The sequence below is a fragment of the Salmo salar genome, chromosome ssa12 (genome assembly GCF_905237065.1).
Source record: "Salmo salar chromosome ssa12, Ssal_v3.1, whole genome shotgun sequence".
NCBI classification, from domain to species: Eukaryota; Metazoa; Chordata; class Actinopteri; order Salmoniformes; family Salmonidae; genus Salmo; species Salmo salar.
In genome coordinates, this window is record NC_059453.1 from 19,275,666 (window position 1) to 19,294,901 (window position 19,236).

Sequence of the window (19,236 nt, forward strand, 5' to 3'; positions counted from 1 at the left end):
CAATAGTCAAAGGTATATGAAATACAAATCGTATAGAGAGAAATAGTCCTATAATTCCTATAATAACTACAACCTATAACTTCTTACCTGGGAATATTGAAGACTCATGCTAAAAGGAACCACCAGCTTTCATATGTTCTCATGTTCTGAGCAAGGAACTTAAACGTTAGCTTTCTTACATGGCACATGTACTTTTACTTTCTTCTCCAACACTTTGTTTTTGCATTATTTAAACCAAATTGAACATGTTTCATTATTTATTTGAGGCTAAATTGATTTTATTGATGTATTATATTAAGTTAAAATAAGTGTTCATTCAGTATTGTTGTAATTGTCATTATTACAAATGTTTAAAATAAAAAGTCGGCCGATTAATCGGTATCGGCCCTTTTTGGCCCTCCAATAATCGGTATCGGTATCGGCGTTAAAAAAATCCTAATCGGTCGACCTCTAATTATAAGGAGTCCTCATCATCATCCTCATCATCACCAAGGACAACCTGACCCATCTCTACTCCCATAGACAGCATTATAAGGAGTCCTCATCATCATCATCACTACCATCACCATGGAAACCTGATCCTCAATTCCAGCCACTCCTCCTACAACACCACAGAAGATGTTGCCTTCGACCATTACACCCTCTACATCCTGGGTCTCCCGTTCACACTCTGTTTCTATGCTCCCTCCTCGGTAAACACACACACACTAGGAGACACACACACTCTCTCTCTCTCTCTCTCTTTACACCCTACCGGAACTTTCACCAAAGATGAATACATTCCATGGCATGTGAAATTACTTGATCACCTGACCTCAGCGGGCCTCTGTTGCTATGTTGTCTATGGGTGTACAGCTACCTCGCCGTGTTTCACCCACTGTTCTTTCAGAAAATCAAGAAGCCCAAGTTTCATCTGTCTGTGTTTTTCGACGTATTCCCTAGCAAGCTTCATACTGCCTCTCGTTGAAGTTTGCGAATGCCTAACGCAAGTGGATGGTCATCATCCTCCTCATTGCCATGGCGATCACCTCAAACTGCAACATACTGGTCCTTAAGTCCCTGAGCCAATCAGGTCCAGGCAGACAGGAGTTCCACCCAATCAAAAAAGCAGGCCTTTAAAATGTGCTGACTGTTTTTGTGTTGATTAGCATTCACTACATTCAACCCCTGGTTGACTTTGTGTTAAGGTTCTATATCAAAACGTTGCAGCCCTACTCACCACTGACCTGCGTGGTCTACACGGTGCTCTCTATAAGCAGTTTCATTCAGCCTCTGTGTTATCTCATCCGGACCAGGAAACTGCCCAAGCTGCCGTGTCAGCGTTTCCCCGCTGCTCAGAGTTAGACGCCATCTTCCCTTCCTAAGACTGTGATAAAAGAGAAGACAAATCCTGTCTCTTTACAATCCTGGGTTGTTATCGGGAGGTAGACCTGTGTCATGTTTATTAAGCACCAAACGGAAGAAAATGGACTGAAACAAAAAACGACTATCGTGACCTTGTCCAATAGGAAACGCTTTCTTAAGTTTTCAGTTGCAAAAAGTTTTGATGTGTTCATTAATGAAAGAGACCCTAATAATATTGCCTTCAAGATTATGTTTGTTGTCAAAGGATTTAGGGTAGTTGAGTTTATTAATTCAACCATTTTAAAAAACAAGCACACATAAAACTTAAAAGCCATACATGCACATGAATAAAATCATCGAGGATAACATACAATAAAGTCTGGGACTTATTTCCATTGTGGTCCTCTTGAGACAAGATGGCTATACAAGATCGAACACAGTATGGCAGTGAAATAATAAAACAAAAACATAGAAGAACATCTATCTCATCATTCCAGTTACATCATAGGGGTTATTCATATGGGCACAGAGGACATCAAACATATTTTTTACTTTATTTTTAATGCTGTCCAGAGAGGACGTTGTTTTTATAGGAAGAGGCAACTCATTCCATTCTGAGGCTCCAGTATACAAGAAAGTACCTTTCCCAGCATTACTCCTGAACCTGTATAAGCACACATCAGCAACACCTGATCTGGTGCTGTGATTGTGTGCATCCCTAACATGAGGAAAGTAATCACTTAGATATCTGGGCGCAGGACCATAAATACTCCTGTAAACCAAACCTAGTCTAATCTGGGACACCCTAGCCTCAACAGGCAGCCAGTTTAGTTCCTGAAAGCAGCTCCTGCCTATGTGAGTATGTGGACTCACCTTCAATACTACCCTGATCAACTTATTCTGTGCTATCTGGAGCTTCCCCTTCATAAGTTTAGATAAGCCCCCAAACCTGGAAGTACTAGCATAGTCAACATGGGATTGAATGAGGGCAGTAGCTAGCACTTTCATGGTGTCCTTATCAAGCAGCTTGGACTTTCTAGCCAAAAACTTAGTCCTGGCATTAACCTTCCCTAGCACCTTATTGGCCATGCTCACACCTCCCAAGCTTCCATCAAGGATACATCCCAAGTAGCTAACAGAGGTTTTAGTAGTCAGCACCTCACCCCCTAACTCCACTCTGATTTCAGACAACCTACACAATTTAGGTCTTGATCCAAAAATAATTGCTTCAGTTTTCCCTAAGTGCAGAGATAGCTTATTATCTCCAAGCCATTTGCTAATGTTAGTAAGCTCTGTGCTAAGTATGCTCTCCAACATAGTTTTACTTTTGTGAGACACCAGAAGTGTAGAGTCATCAGTATAAAGAAAAAGACGGCAAGAACAAGCATCTTTCATATCATTAATATACAATAAAAACAGCAGAGGCCCAAGCACGCTCCCCTGCGGAACGCCACAACTCATTGGTTTTGCCTGAGACAGTGAACCATTAACCTCTACTACTTGCTCTCTTCCTGATAAATAGGACTTTACCCAGCCTAGAGGGATACTGCTTAACCCCAGTGCCTCCAGTTTGGAGATTAGGAGACAGTGGTTAACTGTATCAAAGGCACAGTTATAAAGGATGACATGTCTTTTAAGCCCTTTCACCTGTTTGGGGTACTGAAAGAAAGGAAGCCATGACAGAGTATCGAGATGAAGCCATGCTCCGGGTTGAATTTTCCCCCAGATAAAGATCTAGGATCAGCTTCCCCTCCCTCAATCCTATCCTTTAACCATCTTTATGTTTCTCTTGTAACCATGGAAAGAACATTGAGATGAAGCCCCAGTCTTTTTGTTTCTCTGGTAACCATGGAAAGAGTATTGAGATGAAGCCCCAGTCTTTCTGTTTCTCTAGTAACCATGGAAAGAGTATTGAGATGAAGCTCCAGTCTTTCTGTTTCTCTAGTAACCATGGAAAGAGTATTGAGATGAAGCCCCAGTCTTTTTGTTTCTCTAGTAACCATGGAAAGAGTATTGAGATGTGGTGCCCCGTCTTTTTTTTCTCTGAAAAGTAACCATGAAGAGTATTGAGATGCGGCCTCAGTCTTTGTATAATGATAGCCTCGGGTAATGCCCTGTTTATAACCTGCTAATTAACCACTTAACTGCTCATTAATTCAACCTCTTAATTGAAACACTGAGGGACCAATTAGAAGCCTTGTTAGGCAGAGATCTTAAGACCTTGTTAGGGGCGCTGTGAGCGCGGAACTCTGTAAATAGGTCCCGCCAAACATAATTGAGACACAACACTGGGTGATGATGATTCAATGATATGACTGAAGCATATGTAATATAATGATTAAATGGATAGTTCACTAAATGACATTGCTTACAGGGTAAGAAAAAAAACTGTCTATGTACAAGGTATATGGCCACTGTTTCAAATGTAAACTTTTGAAGGAATCCAATACTTCATTTTGTAATTTGGGTGAACTAGCCCTATATGAAGGTGCTTGGTTTCATGGTTGTTTGTACTAATTTAATACAATTAGAGGGATAATGAGTAATGACATATGTATAGTAACATTTGACAATGAAAGATGGCGGTTCATTTCTTTCCGTTTTCTCCTTCTCAGCCTGTTGTACTCTAACTAATATCATGTGAAAATAAACTTTACAAAACGTAATAGAAATCACATGTTTATTTTGATCAAACAATCATGTATTTTTCCATGCTACTGTTAAGTACTTTTCAAAGGAAATGTCTAAAAACCTTAAAGTACCATGTTTATCAAATAAAGCTCTTGATTGTTGTCCTATTTAAAGTTGATAATAAAATTAATTACAGAAACAGTCACATCTATAGAATTTGGTATACCAAATCAGTATGTACATGAATCAACAGGCTTCGTATTGAAAAAAGCTACCACATCACCAAGTCAACCAATTGGAATGTATGTAGTCAAGTACAATACATCCAATACTATAATCACCCAGTTTCAGGTCCTTCATAATATGCAATTACATACATATTTCATAACATGTCAATACATTATCATTACTGTGTGATTTTGGCCTGTAACTCCTTCAAACACTCCAGGCTGGCCTCAGGGCCATCCTCTGAGGTCACAAACCCAGGATAGGTGGCACTAAACTGGGCCTGAGGAGGTAGAGAGCTAGTGGTGGTGGTGGAGCCCCCATCAACTTGGTGAGAGGAGGGAGGAGAGAGCAGAGGTATCAATTTAGCATGAGCGTAGTCAATCTCAAACCCCTCGAATATCAACCCCACCCCCCACGCTCCGAGACCCTCTTCCAAAACCCTGGCCACCTTCTGGGTTGCCAGTACCAAACTCGTATAATCTGCCTCTTCGAGTCTAAATATATCCGAGGTCAGAGGTCGACGGGGGACCAGTACGGTGAGGCCAGGGGTGTTGGGGAATGGGGTGAGGAATGCCACATGTCCCTCATCCTCCCACACCCTCCACTGTTGCTCCTCTCCACGGACGATCCGGGAGAAGAGGCCAGGGTGCGATGGGTCTTCCCCCAGGAAGGTGAGGTTTGGTAGGGCATTGGGGGAAGGGAGCTGGGCCCGAATCTCGGCCTGGATCTCCTGGAGGGACGTGTCAGTCCAGCGAGGGCCGCTTTTAGAGGTGACGTAGCCGGGGTCGTGGTGGGTGTAGTGCTCATCTTCCGCCAGGTGGGGGCGCCAATCGCTGTCAAGGCCGTGTAGCGGCAGCACCCGGATCTGAGAGTCAATAACAACAGGGACTATTACTAGGTTACCTGTTCATACTAGAAACGAGGACAGAATTATGGTGCTATCTAAACACAAATGTAATGTTTTTGTTCATCAACATAAATTATATTGCCAGTTTTTATTCAAAACTAGATGAGACACAATAGAATAGATTAGAATAGAGAAGAGTAGAATAAAATAGAATGGAGAAAAATAGAAAAGATCAGAATAGAGTAGAATAAGAGTAAAGTAGAAAAAAGTAGAATAGAGTAGAATAAGAGTAAAGTAGAAAAGAGTAGAATACAGTAGAATAAGAGTAAAGTAGAAAATAGTAGAGTAGAGAACAAACACAACAGACCTGGGGTGGACTGTTACTGTCTGGGTGGGGCCTGCAGACCAGGGCACATCTCTTCACCCCCAGCCTCTCACACAGCAGGGCCCCCACCTCCCTGGCCCCCAGCAGCAACCTCAGGTAGGCTCCCTCACCCAGCTTGAAGAGACTGCCCTGAGCTGGGCTTGGTTCCTCATCGGGGCCCCTGGGGGTCTTCGGCTCCAGGATGGTAGTGCCTATGATTGATATTCCATATATGAAGATAAAGATCGTCCCAAATGGAACCCTTTTCCCTTTTCCAGTGCACTATAGGGAGGATAGGGTGCCAGACAGCAAGATATAGTGGATGATAGTATACCATAGAAGGATTGCACAGTTCACTGTACATGTTCAGTGGTTGCATAGCAACTGACTTTCATAAAATGTAAAAGCAATGGATTGACATGAGGTGTGTTACTTGGCTGGAAACCCGACGATGAATTACATTGAATTCTACTTTGGGCAGAAATTAGCGTTTGAATCAGGACAGTTTCCTCTCAACTTCTACGAGCCAGAATGTCGAATAAAATTACAATTATATTTGAATGTACTTTACTGGTTGTCTGTGTGGTTGGTCCTTTTGGTCGGTATATGAGACAATATATCCACAGGAAAGTATAATTCCATCAACCTTTCAAAGCGCAGGTAGTGCATTCAGATTCCTATCACCTGAAGCATGCGCACAAGACAGAAATACATGCACGAGACATGCATACTTGCCGAGCTCTTGCACATGTTTACATGTTTCTGCGCATGCTTCAGGTGATAGGAATCTGAATGCACTACCTGCGCTTTGAAAGGTTGATGGAATTATACTTTCCTGTGGGTATATTGTCTCATATTGATTGAAAACACATAGCCTACTGTTTGTAGCGTATCTTTGTATCAACTGCAAAGACATTGGCAACTTCCTCTTTGTAGTCAACTTTTGTTCTGAAGTTATCAGTGGTCGTAGAGCTGGATCAACCATGTGATTCTATGTTTAGTTGAGATTTTCTGTATATTAAGTGACACAGGATGGCAAAGAATGCATCTAACGACGCTGTTCTACAAGTGGTCTGAGGCAGGCGTTAGATTACGAGCGTTTTCAAGTGCAGCGTTAATAACGATGGTTTAGGGAAACAGCTTGGATATTTAACGATGCTCCTACGAAAGTTCTAACGATTAACTTAGCCTTAAGATGCTTTTGGGAAACCGGGCCCTGGACCAGATCTAGGTGGTAAAGAATATGCATCTACCTGGGGTCCAGGGCTGGGGGTGGAGGTAGGCCACCAGCTCCTCTGTCTCCCAGATCACATGACGAGGTCGGGAAAGAGACGATGACATCCTGATGGAGGAAGGGAAAAGACAGAGGGGGAGGAAGAGAGTGAGGGAAGGAGAGGGGGGAGAAAGAGAGAGAGAGAAAGATGGGAAGTCTGTAATACAAGGACGGTAAGAAGAGATTTGTGTCATCATGACATGCTGCACTTTCGGGGTGGACCTGTCTCAATCAATAAGAGATTTTAAATAGACAAGATGGCGCAGTACACATTGTTGAATTTACTTAATGGAGCAAAACATTTATTTTAATAACTGAGCATTTTCTAAATTCAAACCCACCACCTGAAACCGGACATTCAAGTTAAGGTTGGTCGAAAATGATCTGTGCTACAAACAGTACCTAACCTGTAACTCCCAGTAATGGATCTCAAAACTATTTGGTTAAATAACATTATCTGGTATAACTGTAGCTAGCATCGATGTTTGTCCACCTACTTACGGTACCTTCTTAGAAACCGTGCAAGCAGCATACAGTAAGAACGTGGGATCAAAACGACTTCCGTTGGTTCTTGGTGTTCATTCAAAAGAGTTCAGAATGATAGAGTTGGACGCTGTGTAACAGTGTCGTTTCTATCATACCGTCACAACAACCTTAGTTCATTCAACTTTCTGTTTCTCGTTAAAGCTGTGGCCGTGTTCGGGAGCATCAAATCCGGACTGACTGATCTACAAATAATAATATCGTTATTTATGATGCAAGGTGATTTGTAGATCAGTCAGTCGGCTGCAATGTCGGAACAAGCCCAGTGTTTGCTGATCACATGACAGTCTACGGTGATTATGATTTCATAAAAATCGGGAAGTGTAGTTTACAATAAGGACGCCAGGTGGCACTCTAGCATTAGAGGTAAAAAGGTGGGAAGGTACTGTACATTTATGAAATTTAGACTTGGAGGCCTACTTTTATCACGAGTGCATTTCTGTATGTTTGCTAGCATAAATTAAAAAGCACAACACAAATCAGACAATGGATGGAGAGAAAAACGTTTTCAAGTTTACAAAAGAGGATTACCCTAGGAAAACACAGATATTTGGCAATGCAATTGATTGTATTTGATGCTGTATTTATATTCATCATATTATCCAAAATGTTCACAATGTCCATGACAAGTTTACTTTGTTAATCTTTATTGCTGATTGAGTCGAGGTTTGAAAATATTATTACAGTACCTCAAGTCCTTCCTCCCCAATTCTCTAGAAGTGTAGAATGACACCATACCACTGGTTCTTTCACAGTGACTCATAGTTTCCTTATACACACCTCTCGCTTCCACACACCCACACACACACACACACACACACACACACAGTCTAGAAACTCTAGTCTAGGGTTACTTTTTATTCATAAACGCATATAATTCACATCGCTTTTGTTCATATGGTAGTGTCTATAATGTTACCTCATAAACACAACTGGTTTTTATAGGGTAGTGTTTATAATGTTGCCTCATTAGCATAGCAGGCATTTGGTAATGATTATAATGTTACCTCATAAGAATAGCAGGTATCTATGGTAGTGTTTATAATTTTACCTCATCAACATAGCAGGTATGGTAGTGTCTATAATGTTACCTCATCAACATAGCAGGTATGGTAGTGTCTATAATGTTACCTCATCAGCATAGCAGGTATGGTAGTGTCTATAATGTTACCTCATCAACATAGCAGGTATGGTAGTGTCTATAATGTTACCTCATCAGCATAGCAGGTATGGTAGTGTCTATATTGTTACCTCATCAGCATAGCAGGTATGGTAGTGTTTATAATTGTATCTCATTAACATATGGTAGCGTCTATAATGTTACCTCATCAGCATAGCAGGTATGGTAGTGTTTATAATTTTACCTCATTAACATAGCAGGTATGGTAGAGTCTATAATGTTACCTCATCAGCATAGCAGGTATGGTAGTGTCTATAATGTTACCTCATCAGCATAGCAGGTATGGTAGTGTCTATATTGTTACCTCATCAGCATAGCAGGTATGGTAGTGTTTATAATTGTATCTCATTAACATAGCAGGTATGGTAGTGTCTATAATGTTACCTCATCAGCATAGCAGGTATGGTAGTGTTTATAATTTTACCTCATTAACATAGCAGGTATGGTAGTGTGTATAATGTTACCTCATCAGCATAGCAGGTATGGTAGTGTCTATAATGTTACCTCATCAGCATAGCAGGTATGGTAGTGTCTATAATGTTACCTCATCAGCATAGCAGGTATGGTAGTGTCTATAATGTTACCTCATCAGCATAGCAGGTATGGTAGTGTCTATAATGTTACCTCATCAGCATAGCAGGTATGGTAGTGTCTATAATGTTACCTCATCAGCATAGCAGGTATGGTAGTGTCTATAATGTTACCTCATCAACATAGCAGGTATGGTAGTGTCTATAATGTTACCTCATCAGCATAGCTGGTATGGTAGTGTCTATAATGTTACCTCATCAACATAGCAGGTATGGTAGTGTCTATAATGTTACCTCATTAGCATAGCAGGTATGGTAGTGTCTATAATGTTACCTCATCAGCATAGCAGGTATGGTAGTGTCTATAATGTTACCTCATCAGCATAGCAGGTATGGTAGTGTCTATAATGTTACCTCATCAGTATGGCGTCACGTCTCTCCTCCTCCTTTGCTATTAGCAAGAATGCAGAATGTCATTCACCTATTCACTTCAGCCTATGAGCATGGCACAGTAAGGCAATCCCACCCCGCTTGCTGATTAACCTATGGGCTCACTCGTGCAATAATCACTTTCCTTTCTTTCAACCAATGAGCATGAATCTAGGGGAGTATTTATGTCAACTCAAACTTTGTCTCCCACTTGCTGTTTTGCAGCAACAGCCTTTCAACGACCTTCCACCTCCCCACCACCAACTGAAGGCCTGTCATCGCATCCCCGTTCTTCCAGCATAGGGCAACTTGTCATCAGCATCTGGCTCTGAGGAGTATTCCACGGAGATGAATACAATAAAATTCCATATTGTATTCTGTCTTTGTTGTCATTCATTTGAACCTGTGTTTGATTTAACTAACTATTTAAGCTCCACCCCTACTTCCTCTTTCTTCCTCTCTCACACGCCTGTATACTGACTGACATGTCCCTAGATGACTCACTCTGATCCCGAGCCTTCAAGCTAATTACCTGGTCACACACACACAGTCTAATTACCTGGTCACACACACACAGGCTAATTATCTGGTCACACACACACAGTCTAATTATCTGGTCACACACACAGGCTAATTATCTGGTCACAGTGACAGTCTGAGGATCTGAGCTCATTAACAGGCTGACGGCTGGGGATTAGGGAACTATATATACTCTCAGAGAAGTAGGGCCATTGCTAACACTACCACTACCACTTCTCTGTGTTACCCCTCAGTCAACTCAGCTTACTCAACCATCTTTATGACGCAGGCCAGTGCGCTTGTCCTGTGACTGACTGAGTTGAAGAGTTGCTGGGTTAAATCCTGCTTCAGATTCAAGTTAGCCTAAAATAGACCTACTTGAGACGAGTCATCTGGTTTTAGACTCCTACATACAGTAGCGTGTGAGAGAGAGAGAGAGCCAGAAGAGAGGGGGTTGGAAAGAGAAAGAAGGAAAGAGGAGAGAGAGGTAGAAAGAGAGGATCCCCACTGGGCACACGCTGGTTGAATCAAAGTTGCTTCCCCGTCATTTTTGTTAGGTCTAGTATTTTGTGCTTTGAAGGCAAGTGCCTAAAATAACATTTTGACAAGTCTGTGGGAAGTAGCAATGGACTGTTAGAGGCACGTCCCAAATAGCACTATTCCCTATGCAGTGCTCTACTTTTGACCAGAACCCTATAGGTGCCATTGGGATGCAGTCTCAGTTTCATGGTACTGTAGTCCCTCTTTGGATCTACTCAGTGGGGGACAGATACATCTATACTATTCCTTACTCAGGCCTTCTTTGCCTTTGTTAACCAATGAGGCCTCTACCTGGGCTCTAGCCAAGAGTTATAATTAACACTACATACCACCAGTAACTGCTATGTGGCTGTGTCCTGATCAAACCTTAGTTTAGGGCCAGTGAATCATGAAACACACACACACACACCAGTGAGAATCCCTGTTATTGTGAATGGCTCAAAACACCAAAAGCATACTGACAAGCCAAGCCATTAATGAATGAAGCCCATTGTGGTTGGTAGGGTGCATCCCAAATGGCACCCTATTCCCTATGGAGAACACTCCTTTTGATCAGGTCCCATAGCGAATAGGGTGCCATTTGGTACGCAGTCCAAATAACAGTAGATTCATGTGGAATGAGCACTACAAGTCAAGGCTCATCTTCAGTCAGCCTGCTTTAAAACGCTTCGTCGATCCCAGCACTCACACCCATGATCTCCTAATGAGCTATTCAGACCTGGGTTCAAATACTATTCGAAAACGTTCAAATACTTTGAGTATTTGCTTTAGTCTGCCTGGAGTGCTAGGTCACTGGTGGGCTGGGTTAGCACTTTTGGGACTTCTCAATTGGTTCCATTTCAACAGGCAACCTCAATCAAGCACAGATCAAGTATTTGAAATGATTTCAAATGGTATTTGAACCCAGGTCTGGAGCCATTTCTAAGTCCCATTTCAAACAGGCATTCATTCCCTGCATGGCATTTGCCTTGGCTTGACATGCCTCTCACTTGTTCTCTCTCCCTCTCTTTCTATTGCTCTCCCTCCGTCTAGCGGTTAAGAGCATTGGGCCAGTAACCGAAAGGTCGCTGGTTCAAAACCCAGAGCCAGCAAGGTAGATAAATCTGCTGTTCTGCCCTTGAGCAAGGCAGTTAACTCCCAACAACTGCTCCCCAGGCGCGATGACGTGGACGTCGATTAAGGCCCCCTGCACCTCTGATTCAGACGGGTTGGGTTACATTTACATTTACGTCATTTAGCAGACGCTCTTATCCAGAGCGACTTACAAATTGCAGAAGACACATTTCAGTTGAATGCATTCAGTTGTACAACTTACTAAGTATTCTCTTTTGACCTCTCTCTTCTACTCTCGCTCTCTCCCTCTACCTTTCTTTCTACCTCTCTCCCTCCTCTCTATCTCTCTCCCCTTATCGTTTCCACTCTCTCCTTCCCTCCTCTTCTCTCTCTCCCCCCCTTTCTCTCTATCAGGGCGGTTCTTATCAGGGCCTGTGCAGGAGTGGAAGGCCTCACTACTGTGGACTGTCTGTCTGTCTGTCTGTCTGTCTGTCTGTCTGTCTGTCTGTCTCTGTTCTCCCGGCTTACATGGTCATAAATAAAGGTAAAATAAATCAATCTGTGACGTTTTACTACCCAAGCTAAATGTACACATCTGCCTGCCATGTTTCCTTCAACCCACTGAACTCTTTCACACACAAACGTTTGTACACACGAACAGACACACTCTCGCATACACGCGCACTAGTCTTACATATAGACACACACAAATATTCAGCCTAGTGATCTCACACTATTTTCATTGCACATACTCACACACTAACCCACAATCTTTTTCTCTCTCACTCACTGACACACATGCTGTCAACCCACAACTTTTTACCTCTCACACACACTCACACACACACAGAGAGAGAAAGAGACAAATGTTTCCCCTCAGTCTGTCTGGTTTCAGATAAAACAAATGGGGGAGACAGAGATTCTTTCCTGTGAGATGTTTTCACAGCTGTGCTTCACTCTTCTCTTTATCCTCCCCCACTCAGTCTCTTTCTCACTCACACACCTCCCTTTTCTCTGTCTCACTTCTGCTCTTTGGGTTTTGCTCCTTCAGCCAATGGCAAGAAAATGTGTCGAATGTTAGCAGGTTCAAGCCTGTTTTCTAAGACTTTCTGAACTGGCTCAACTCGCACCAAGGCTTATTTTCAGAAGATTAGTCTTTAAATAGTTTAATTAAGGATAATATATTTTTTAAACAAATGTTATTGTAAAACAGCTAATGACACAGTATAAGCGAAGCCTGTTAAAGCAGGGTGTACTGGCTAACCCTTAAAGCACAATGACAAACACTGATATTATATAGACCCTATAGACCAGGGATCATCAGCTAGATTCAGCCGCGGGATGATTTTTTTCTTGAGCTGATGGTCAGGGTGCCGGAACATAATTATTCATCATTTGTACTCTGAAAATTGACTTAAGACGAGAAAACAGATATAGTATTTGACAGAAACAATCATTTCAAACCTTGCTTATATTGGTACAAGATCACGTCTCTATTTATGAGTGTAAATACTTGGGAATAGATTTTCTAAATAACATTTTGAGGTGAATTCTTAGTGATTTTATTACTTGATGTCCCAATTTTATGCTAAAAATGTATTCTGAAAGAAAATGTGAGGGCCGCCAGTTGACAATCCCTGCTATATATCCTTATGTTATGGTTTAATAATTACTTAAATAACATTTAAAAACAAATATTAAGAGCTAATCACTGTAAAAGCTCAAACATGTAGTAGTGTACTTGCCAACCCCTGCATTAGCTATTGCACAATGACAAGTAGTATAGCTGTACTAGTTATAGCATGGATGTTTGCACTACCAACTACCCAGCCATTTCCTGTTTGCGCAATCTTACATGTAAATCAGGTATACCTGGGGCCGTATGTATCAAGAGAGATCCGATCTAGGATCAGTCCCGTCCATGTACTCTTTTTCATTGTGATTTAAAAGACAAAATGGAGCTCAAATCAGCACTCCTACTCCAAGATGCTTAAAATAGACCCGATATTCACAAAGCTCAGGTTGGAGCTCAAGTGTGACAGACCCAGGGTCTGTATTCATAAAACTTCAAAGTAGGGAGTGCTGATCTAGGACCGGTTTATATTTCAGATCAAAATTACATGGACCCTTGACCTGATCCTAGATCAGCACTCCTACTCAGATGTTTCATGAATATTTTTCCCAGGACCAGTATCACCTGCCATTCCAGTTGCACAGGGTTAAAATACCAGAGTACTGTTGCTTAGTCATGATGATCAAATTGATTCAACACTTATATTGTATCAGTCGTATGTGTACACGACTAGTGCCTTACTAAACTTGCATATCAATTTCACTGCAAATTTGTCATGGCATTTAGATTTGCCACAAATAACATGTACTTCTTAATCCAAAATATAAAAGATCACACTTCAAACAGATCAATTGAGATTCAATAAGGAGCTTTAATAGTAAACAATAGCAAAGCATTTATACAAGCCAAACAAACATGTAGCTAAAAGCTACACTAGAGTTGCCAACTAGGTCTAGGACAGTCTAGTAGATGGATGGTTTTCTACTATCCAGCGTTAAATAAAACCCTGATGAAGCCAAAGTAGAGTTCAGGTTTCAGGTGAAGATATATACATACCAAACATAACATTGTGACAGAGGGAATTCAGTGTAACATTAAAAAAATCTGCCACAGGGCGAGGCCCCTTTCTGGACTAAAGCTGCATAGAGGAAATCAGAGTAGTGGGGTAACGAGAAAAGAGGGGGAGGGTAAGAGTAAAGGGTGAGTAGGGTAAGAGTAACAGTAGGGTGACAGTTGGGGGGGGGGGTTTGTAACCGGTCTTTGAAACTGGAGTATTTTTAGGGGAAGGTTGTGGGTTGGATGTTGGTAAGAGTGTGGCCGTACTAATTGGTCTTCGTCGTAATTCTACATTTTCCTACCTACGCAGTAACCACGGCCGAGTCAACACACATACCGTACAACACTTGTGTGTGTTTAATGGTGTGTATGTATACCAGTGTAACACGGTGATAGAGTTCATACAGAACAGACCAGCATGACTGATGCTCCGCCCGACTAAAATAAGTCCCACATCTTCTCCCCCTGATAATAATCTCATCAACTTTTCTATCATCTTTCTAGCCATTACCCGACTGCCTTCTCCATTCTCTACCCTTCTCCCAAAGTATGCAAATGCACACTTCCCATCATAGACAGCAAGTATGCAAAAGTACACTTTGGTAGAAGGGTGGATAACCAGGATGTAGCCCCTCCTCCACAAGGTACAGGATCTCATTCTAAGCATTCCCCTTTCTTGCCTTCCTTCTATCCATAATTTCCGCTGATTACGCCACACTAACAGTGGTCTTCTTCCTGTTCTTTGCTGAGCGGACCTCCTCCATCAGATCTCTGAGGTACTGGATCTCTCTGCTGATGCCGTCAGCCTTCTCTGCCAGCTCACGGTTCCTCTGCTCCAGCTCGGAACACTCCGCGCTCAGCACTTCCTGTTCGCTCTTCTTCTTCTGTCGGTAACGTGTCGCTGCCGTCTTGTTCTGCTCCATCTTCTTGAGCTTCTTCTCCACGACCTTGGGCGCCCCCGATACTGATTTGACCTTGCCGCTGAGGGTTGTGGGGGATGTAGTCTCAGGTTCAGGTTTGGAGTAGGGTTTGGTCCTGGAGGACCCGGCTATGGAGGGAGAAGGAGAGGGGGAGGAAGATGGGTGGTGAGGAGGGGAGCTGGATACAGAGTCGATGCCGGAGTCGCTGTCATCAGACTGGTCATCACAGCTACTGGAGGCTGAGAGGGTTGATGTGGGGATGATGGTTGGCTCCTCTTTAGGGGAGAGGACCACCACGAAGTGGCCTGAGGGCAGGAGGGAGAGGACGATAGGGGCGGTGGTCTGGAGGCTGTCGCTGGGTTCAGAGATGATGGTAGTTGGAGTGTGGGTGGTCTTGACTTCCAAGACATCAACGTCCACTTCGCTCCCCAGCTCGAGGGTATATCCCATGGAGAGGGGTGCTGGAGACTGTGGCTCAGACTTCACCACGACCTCTTGATCCTGAACCGTCACCACAGGACCGCTGACCTCATCCCTTACCTCTTCTTCAGGGAGATCCAGGGAGGGGAGGTCAGCCAGAGGGATGCCCAGGGAGAGCACCTCATGTGGGGCAGGGATTGGGGCGGTGAAGGGATCCACCAGGTCTAGGTCCATCTGGGTCTCCAGGGAGGCCAGGAGCTCCTCGGGGGAACTGGGCGGGGCGTCAGAACAACAGGAGCCAATCAGTGAGTCCAGGTCGAAGTCACTCAGGTCTATCTTCTCAGCCATCCAGTCCATGCCCAAAAACCCATCATCTGGGGAAGAAGCAATAAGTAAATTCCATCTAAATATACAACATATTATACTCAATGTTTATGATATGACAATTTTAATAATTATTGTACAGTGATAACGAAGTAAAAATTGGTCCTCAAACAAAATCAGTCCTTTCCCAAACAAAAATCTGCTCTGAAAGACAATATTCCAGTCAATCATGATTTGTGGGGACATTGAAGTTGCTGATACCGGAACCCTACTGTTTGCCAGCATGTTTCCTGTCTGTACAACAGGAGGAAAAGCACCGCTGACACTAGTGTTGTTTTACAGTAATAGCCAGGAAATCTGGTGCAAACCAGTTTGTTCAGGTGATGGGTGGCTTGTCATCACGTGTGGATGTGCAAACAGATAATACCGGTAGTTACTAACGAACTCTATGGTTAATGATTACCATACACGTTGGTATCGGGCAACTGTTTATGACAAACCGAGCCCAGGGGAGAGCGTAGGTGGGGGATTGCTTAAAATGATAGGTTTAAGCCTAATAGTTGTGATAACACCACAGATGGAACCACCTATAGGGTTAGGCAGCAAACGCTGTGCGTTTTTGTTGTGGTTTCCTTTTCAGCTGTGTTCTCACCTCTGCAGAAGTTTGTTCCCATGTGGGAATGGAGCAGCTCGCTAGAGTCCAGCCACGGAGTCAACGGCATCGGGTGGTCCTCTACCCCGGACCCGGCCTTGCTGCTCCCCAGGAACGAGGGACGAGGGGATGTAGGGAGGGAGTCGGAGGACGAGAGATGGGAGGGGGAAGGAGACAAACTAAAAGAGGAGGGAGAGAAGGAGGAAGAAGGGTTGGAGAGAGAGGGGGAGCAGGAAGAAGAGAAGGAGGAGAGAGAGGGGGGTAGATCATCCTCTTCATCTTGGTCCAGACGGGGCCCCATGGGGTCAGCCGTCAGAAACCAGTTGTCCAGTAACAGGGCCCCAACGTCCTCCAAGACCAGTTGGGAAGTCAACAGGGACATGACTGCTTCTTCTGGTGGTTGTCAACAGTAACAGGGTACTATAACGGGATAACAGAGAGTCTTCGGACGTTGACGTCGTTAGGGGGAACGGTGATATCGTGCTGTGGTAGACAACAGCAGAGCTGAGGGTGGTTGGTTTGAGAGAACTGGAAGCAGAAAGGAGAGATGGAGGGATAGGGGTTACAAATTGCAGTATGACAAGTAGTTCCACAGAGGAGAGAACATTACTTTATTAGTCCATTTACTACATGAGCAACAGAAATGTATTTTGCATATCCCATTCTCTTTGGTAGACATACACATACTGTAGGAGAGGAGGTGGGATAGGGGTGAGATGTCGTGTATGACATGGCGTTAATACCATCATAGCTAGGCTACAGAAAAAGGAAAATAATCAATAAAATGTATTTATAAAGCCTCATTTATTTTTTATCAGATGTCAAAGTGCTTCAACAGAAACCCAGCCTAAAACCCCCAAGTAATGCAGATGTAGAAGCATGGTGGCTAGGAAAAGGGAAGGAACCTAGGAAGAAACCAGGATCTGAGGGGTGGCCAGTCCTCCTGACTGTGCCGGGTGGAGATTATAAGAGTACATGGCCTTTAAGGTCAGATAGTTCTTCAAGATAATCTCTTCGCCTCATTGTTCTGAGGGATAGGTAATCATATCAATATATGGTGTCAGTTTAAATGGTGCTACTCATTGACTACCCTCATTGTATTGTGTTAGTAACACCCATCGAGGAAGTTATATTACGCTGGCCTGGGTTGAACCGGGGAATAGCCCGTCACGTCATCGGGCGAAAGTGGGGAGGGAGGAGCGCCCTTGACAAATCAAACTGTAATCTGCACCGCTCTGTCATGTTGTCAACAAAGGCAGCATGGTGAGTCTTCCAGAAACATATAGTTTCTCCATATAATAAATATTTAACAAGTTTTCACTTTGAAGGCAGATACAGCGTTTTTATCAAAAGCAATATTTTACATGTGAAAACACAGAATCCTACACATCACTCCACATGCAACGAATGCACCGGTTCAAACTCCTCCCACCGGGGTAGGGACAAATAAACAAACGCCCTCCGTGTTAGGAGGAAGTCTTTTAAGAGGAAGTATGCGTCTGGGAAATAGACCTGAAAACACTCAGCTAGCGATATCTTGTAAAACCTGTGGTATCTGAAGTTATGTCCTAGTGACCTAGTCAACTGTAACATTCGGCCGTTTCCTGGAAAATTTGAGGCCATTTGTTCAACTAAGAGCTAAAGGAACAAGTCGAGTCAATAACAACTTTGACTTAATATCTCCTAAAACGCATTCATGTATTTCACAATAAAATAGTACGAGAGCTATTCTGGTCTAATACTTCATTAGAAATTCCGCCAGTGCTGGTAAACTCCCAGCCCTCCGCCACGGGATAACGTTTCCTAATTTGGTCATGATGTGACCGGTAACACCGCCTCCTCGCTGACTCACTATGGAAACGGAGAGGGGGGGGTGAGGATACCGCCATTTTCACAACAACCATCTGTCATGAAAGGAAAGTAGAAAGCGAGGACAAAACTACGCCATTTTGAAAGTGCCACGTTGCCATGTCTGGCATAGTAACTTCATTTATGAGCCTGGGTTTAATAACATTAGTTAAAAATCATAATATTGTTATTCAATATGAGAAGGGGGTAGTTAATTAGTTATGACGTAGATATCGGTTTAAATGGCCCACTGTAGATGGCACGGGATCCACATTGTTTTGTCACTTTGTTGAAAGGCACTGAAACGCCGACAGTTGATACGAGTTACTATTCCACCGCTGGGTAGGTGCCAAAGACAGCCCAAATCTAGCTGCCAGTCAGACATATCAAATATCCGAAGTTAGCTAACAGTATAAGCTATTGTATGTAGAGTTAGCTAGCTAGAACGCTAACAACAACTTCCCAAGCCTGCTTGCCAGCCACACCTGCCCGACAGCTGACGTGTGACTGACTTTACATTTCCTGTGAATAAATACGTATAAGTTTTACTTACGCCATTTTGCGTAAAAAAGCCAGTGCTTGACCGTTGCACTGCCGGGTTGTTGCCGCTGCTGGATAAGCCGCTGCACGTTAAACTGCCATTTTGCGAGGGAGAACTGAGCGCTCGGAATGCTACGAAATAACGTTGAATGTCACAGAGAAACAACGGTCGAGCGAGGTCACATGAATATTTATAGTCCCGCATCACACCCAAGTGTATCCTTCCGTCAAACAGCGCTGTGGTGTATCACTCCGATCCCGTTACTGCATCTGATTGGTTTAGCTCGTTATTCCCCTTGTTGGAAATAAATAGGCCCAGGGCTATAGTGTAACCGACGAAATGTAGGTCAAATTAACATGTATACATTGAATTAAGATTGAAGAGGAAATGAATGTTTACATTGGTAACTTGTATATCCAAT

The 19,236-nt window shown here is 43.2% G+C and overlaps 2 protein-coding genes across 7 annotated transcripts; both read right to left on the reverse strand.

Moving 5' to 3' along the window:
- Positions 1-4,007: 4,007 nt before the first annotated feature.
- Positions 4,008-8,008, reverse strand: LOC106564395 (uncharacterized). 6 transcript variants are annotated; one of them, XM_014130473.2, is made up of 4 exons: positions 7,920-8,008; positions 6,668-6,756; positions 5,418-5,626; positions 4,008-5,068 (listed from the first exon to the last, which is right to left on the reverse strand). In XM_014130473.2, the coding sequence occupies exons 1-4, from the start codon at positions 7,991-7,993 to the stop codon at positions 4,382-4,384; spliced, it is 1,059 nt and encodes a 352-aa protein (XP_013985948.2). In that variant the 5' UTR covers positions 7,994-8,008; the 3' UTR covers positions 4,008-4,381. The 6 variants fall into 6 exon arrangements, with proteins under 6 accessions (XP_013985948.2, XP_013985951.1, XP_013985949.1 ...); XM_014130476.2 differs by lacking the exon at positions 7,920-8,008 and adding an exon at positions 7,194-7,491 and having other exon boundaries at positions 6,668-6,844; XM_014130474.2 differs by lacking the exon at positions 7,920-8,008 and adding an exon at positions 7,185-7,479.
- Positions 8,009-13,905: 5,897 nt separating this feature from the next.
- LOC106564394 (cyclic AMP-dependent transcription factor ATF-4) lies at positions 13,906-19,036 on the reverse strand. The gene is made up of 3 exons (XM_014130472.2): positions 18,828-19,036; positions 16,427-16,954; positions 13,906-15,824 (listed from the first exon to the last, which is right to left on the reverse strand). Exons 2-3 carry the CDS (start codon positions 16,806-16,808, stop codon positions 14,818-14,820), a joined length of 1,389 nt encoding a protein of 462 aa, XP_013985947.1. The 5' UTR covers positions 16,809-16,954; positions 18,828-19,036; the 3' UTR covers positions 13,906-14,817.
- Between the last annotated feature and the right edge of the window lie 200 nt (positions 19,037-19,236).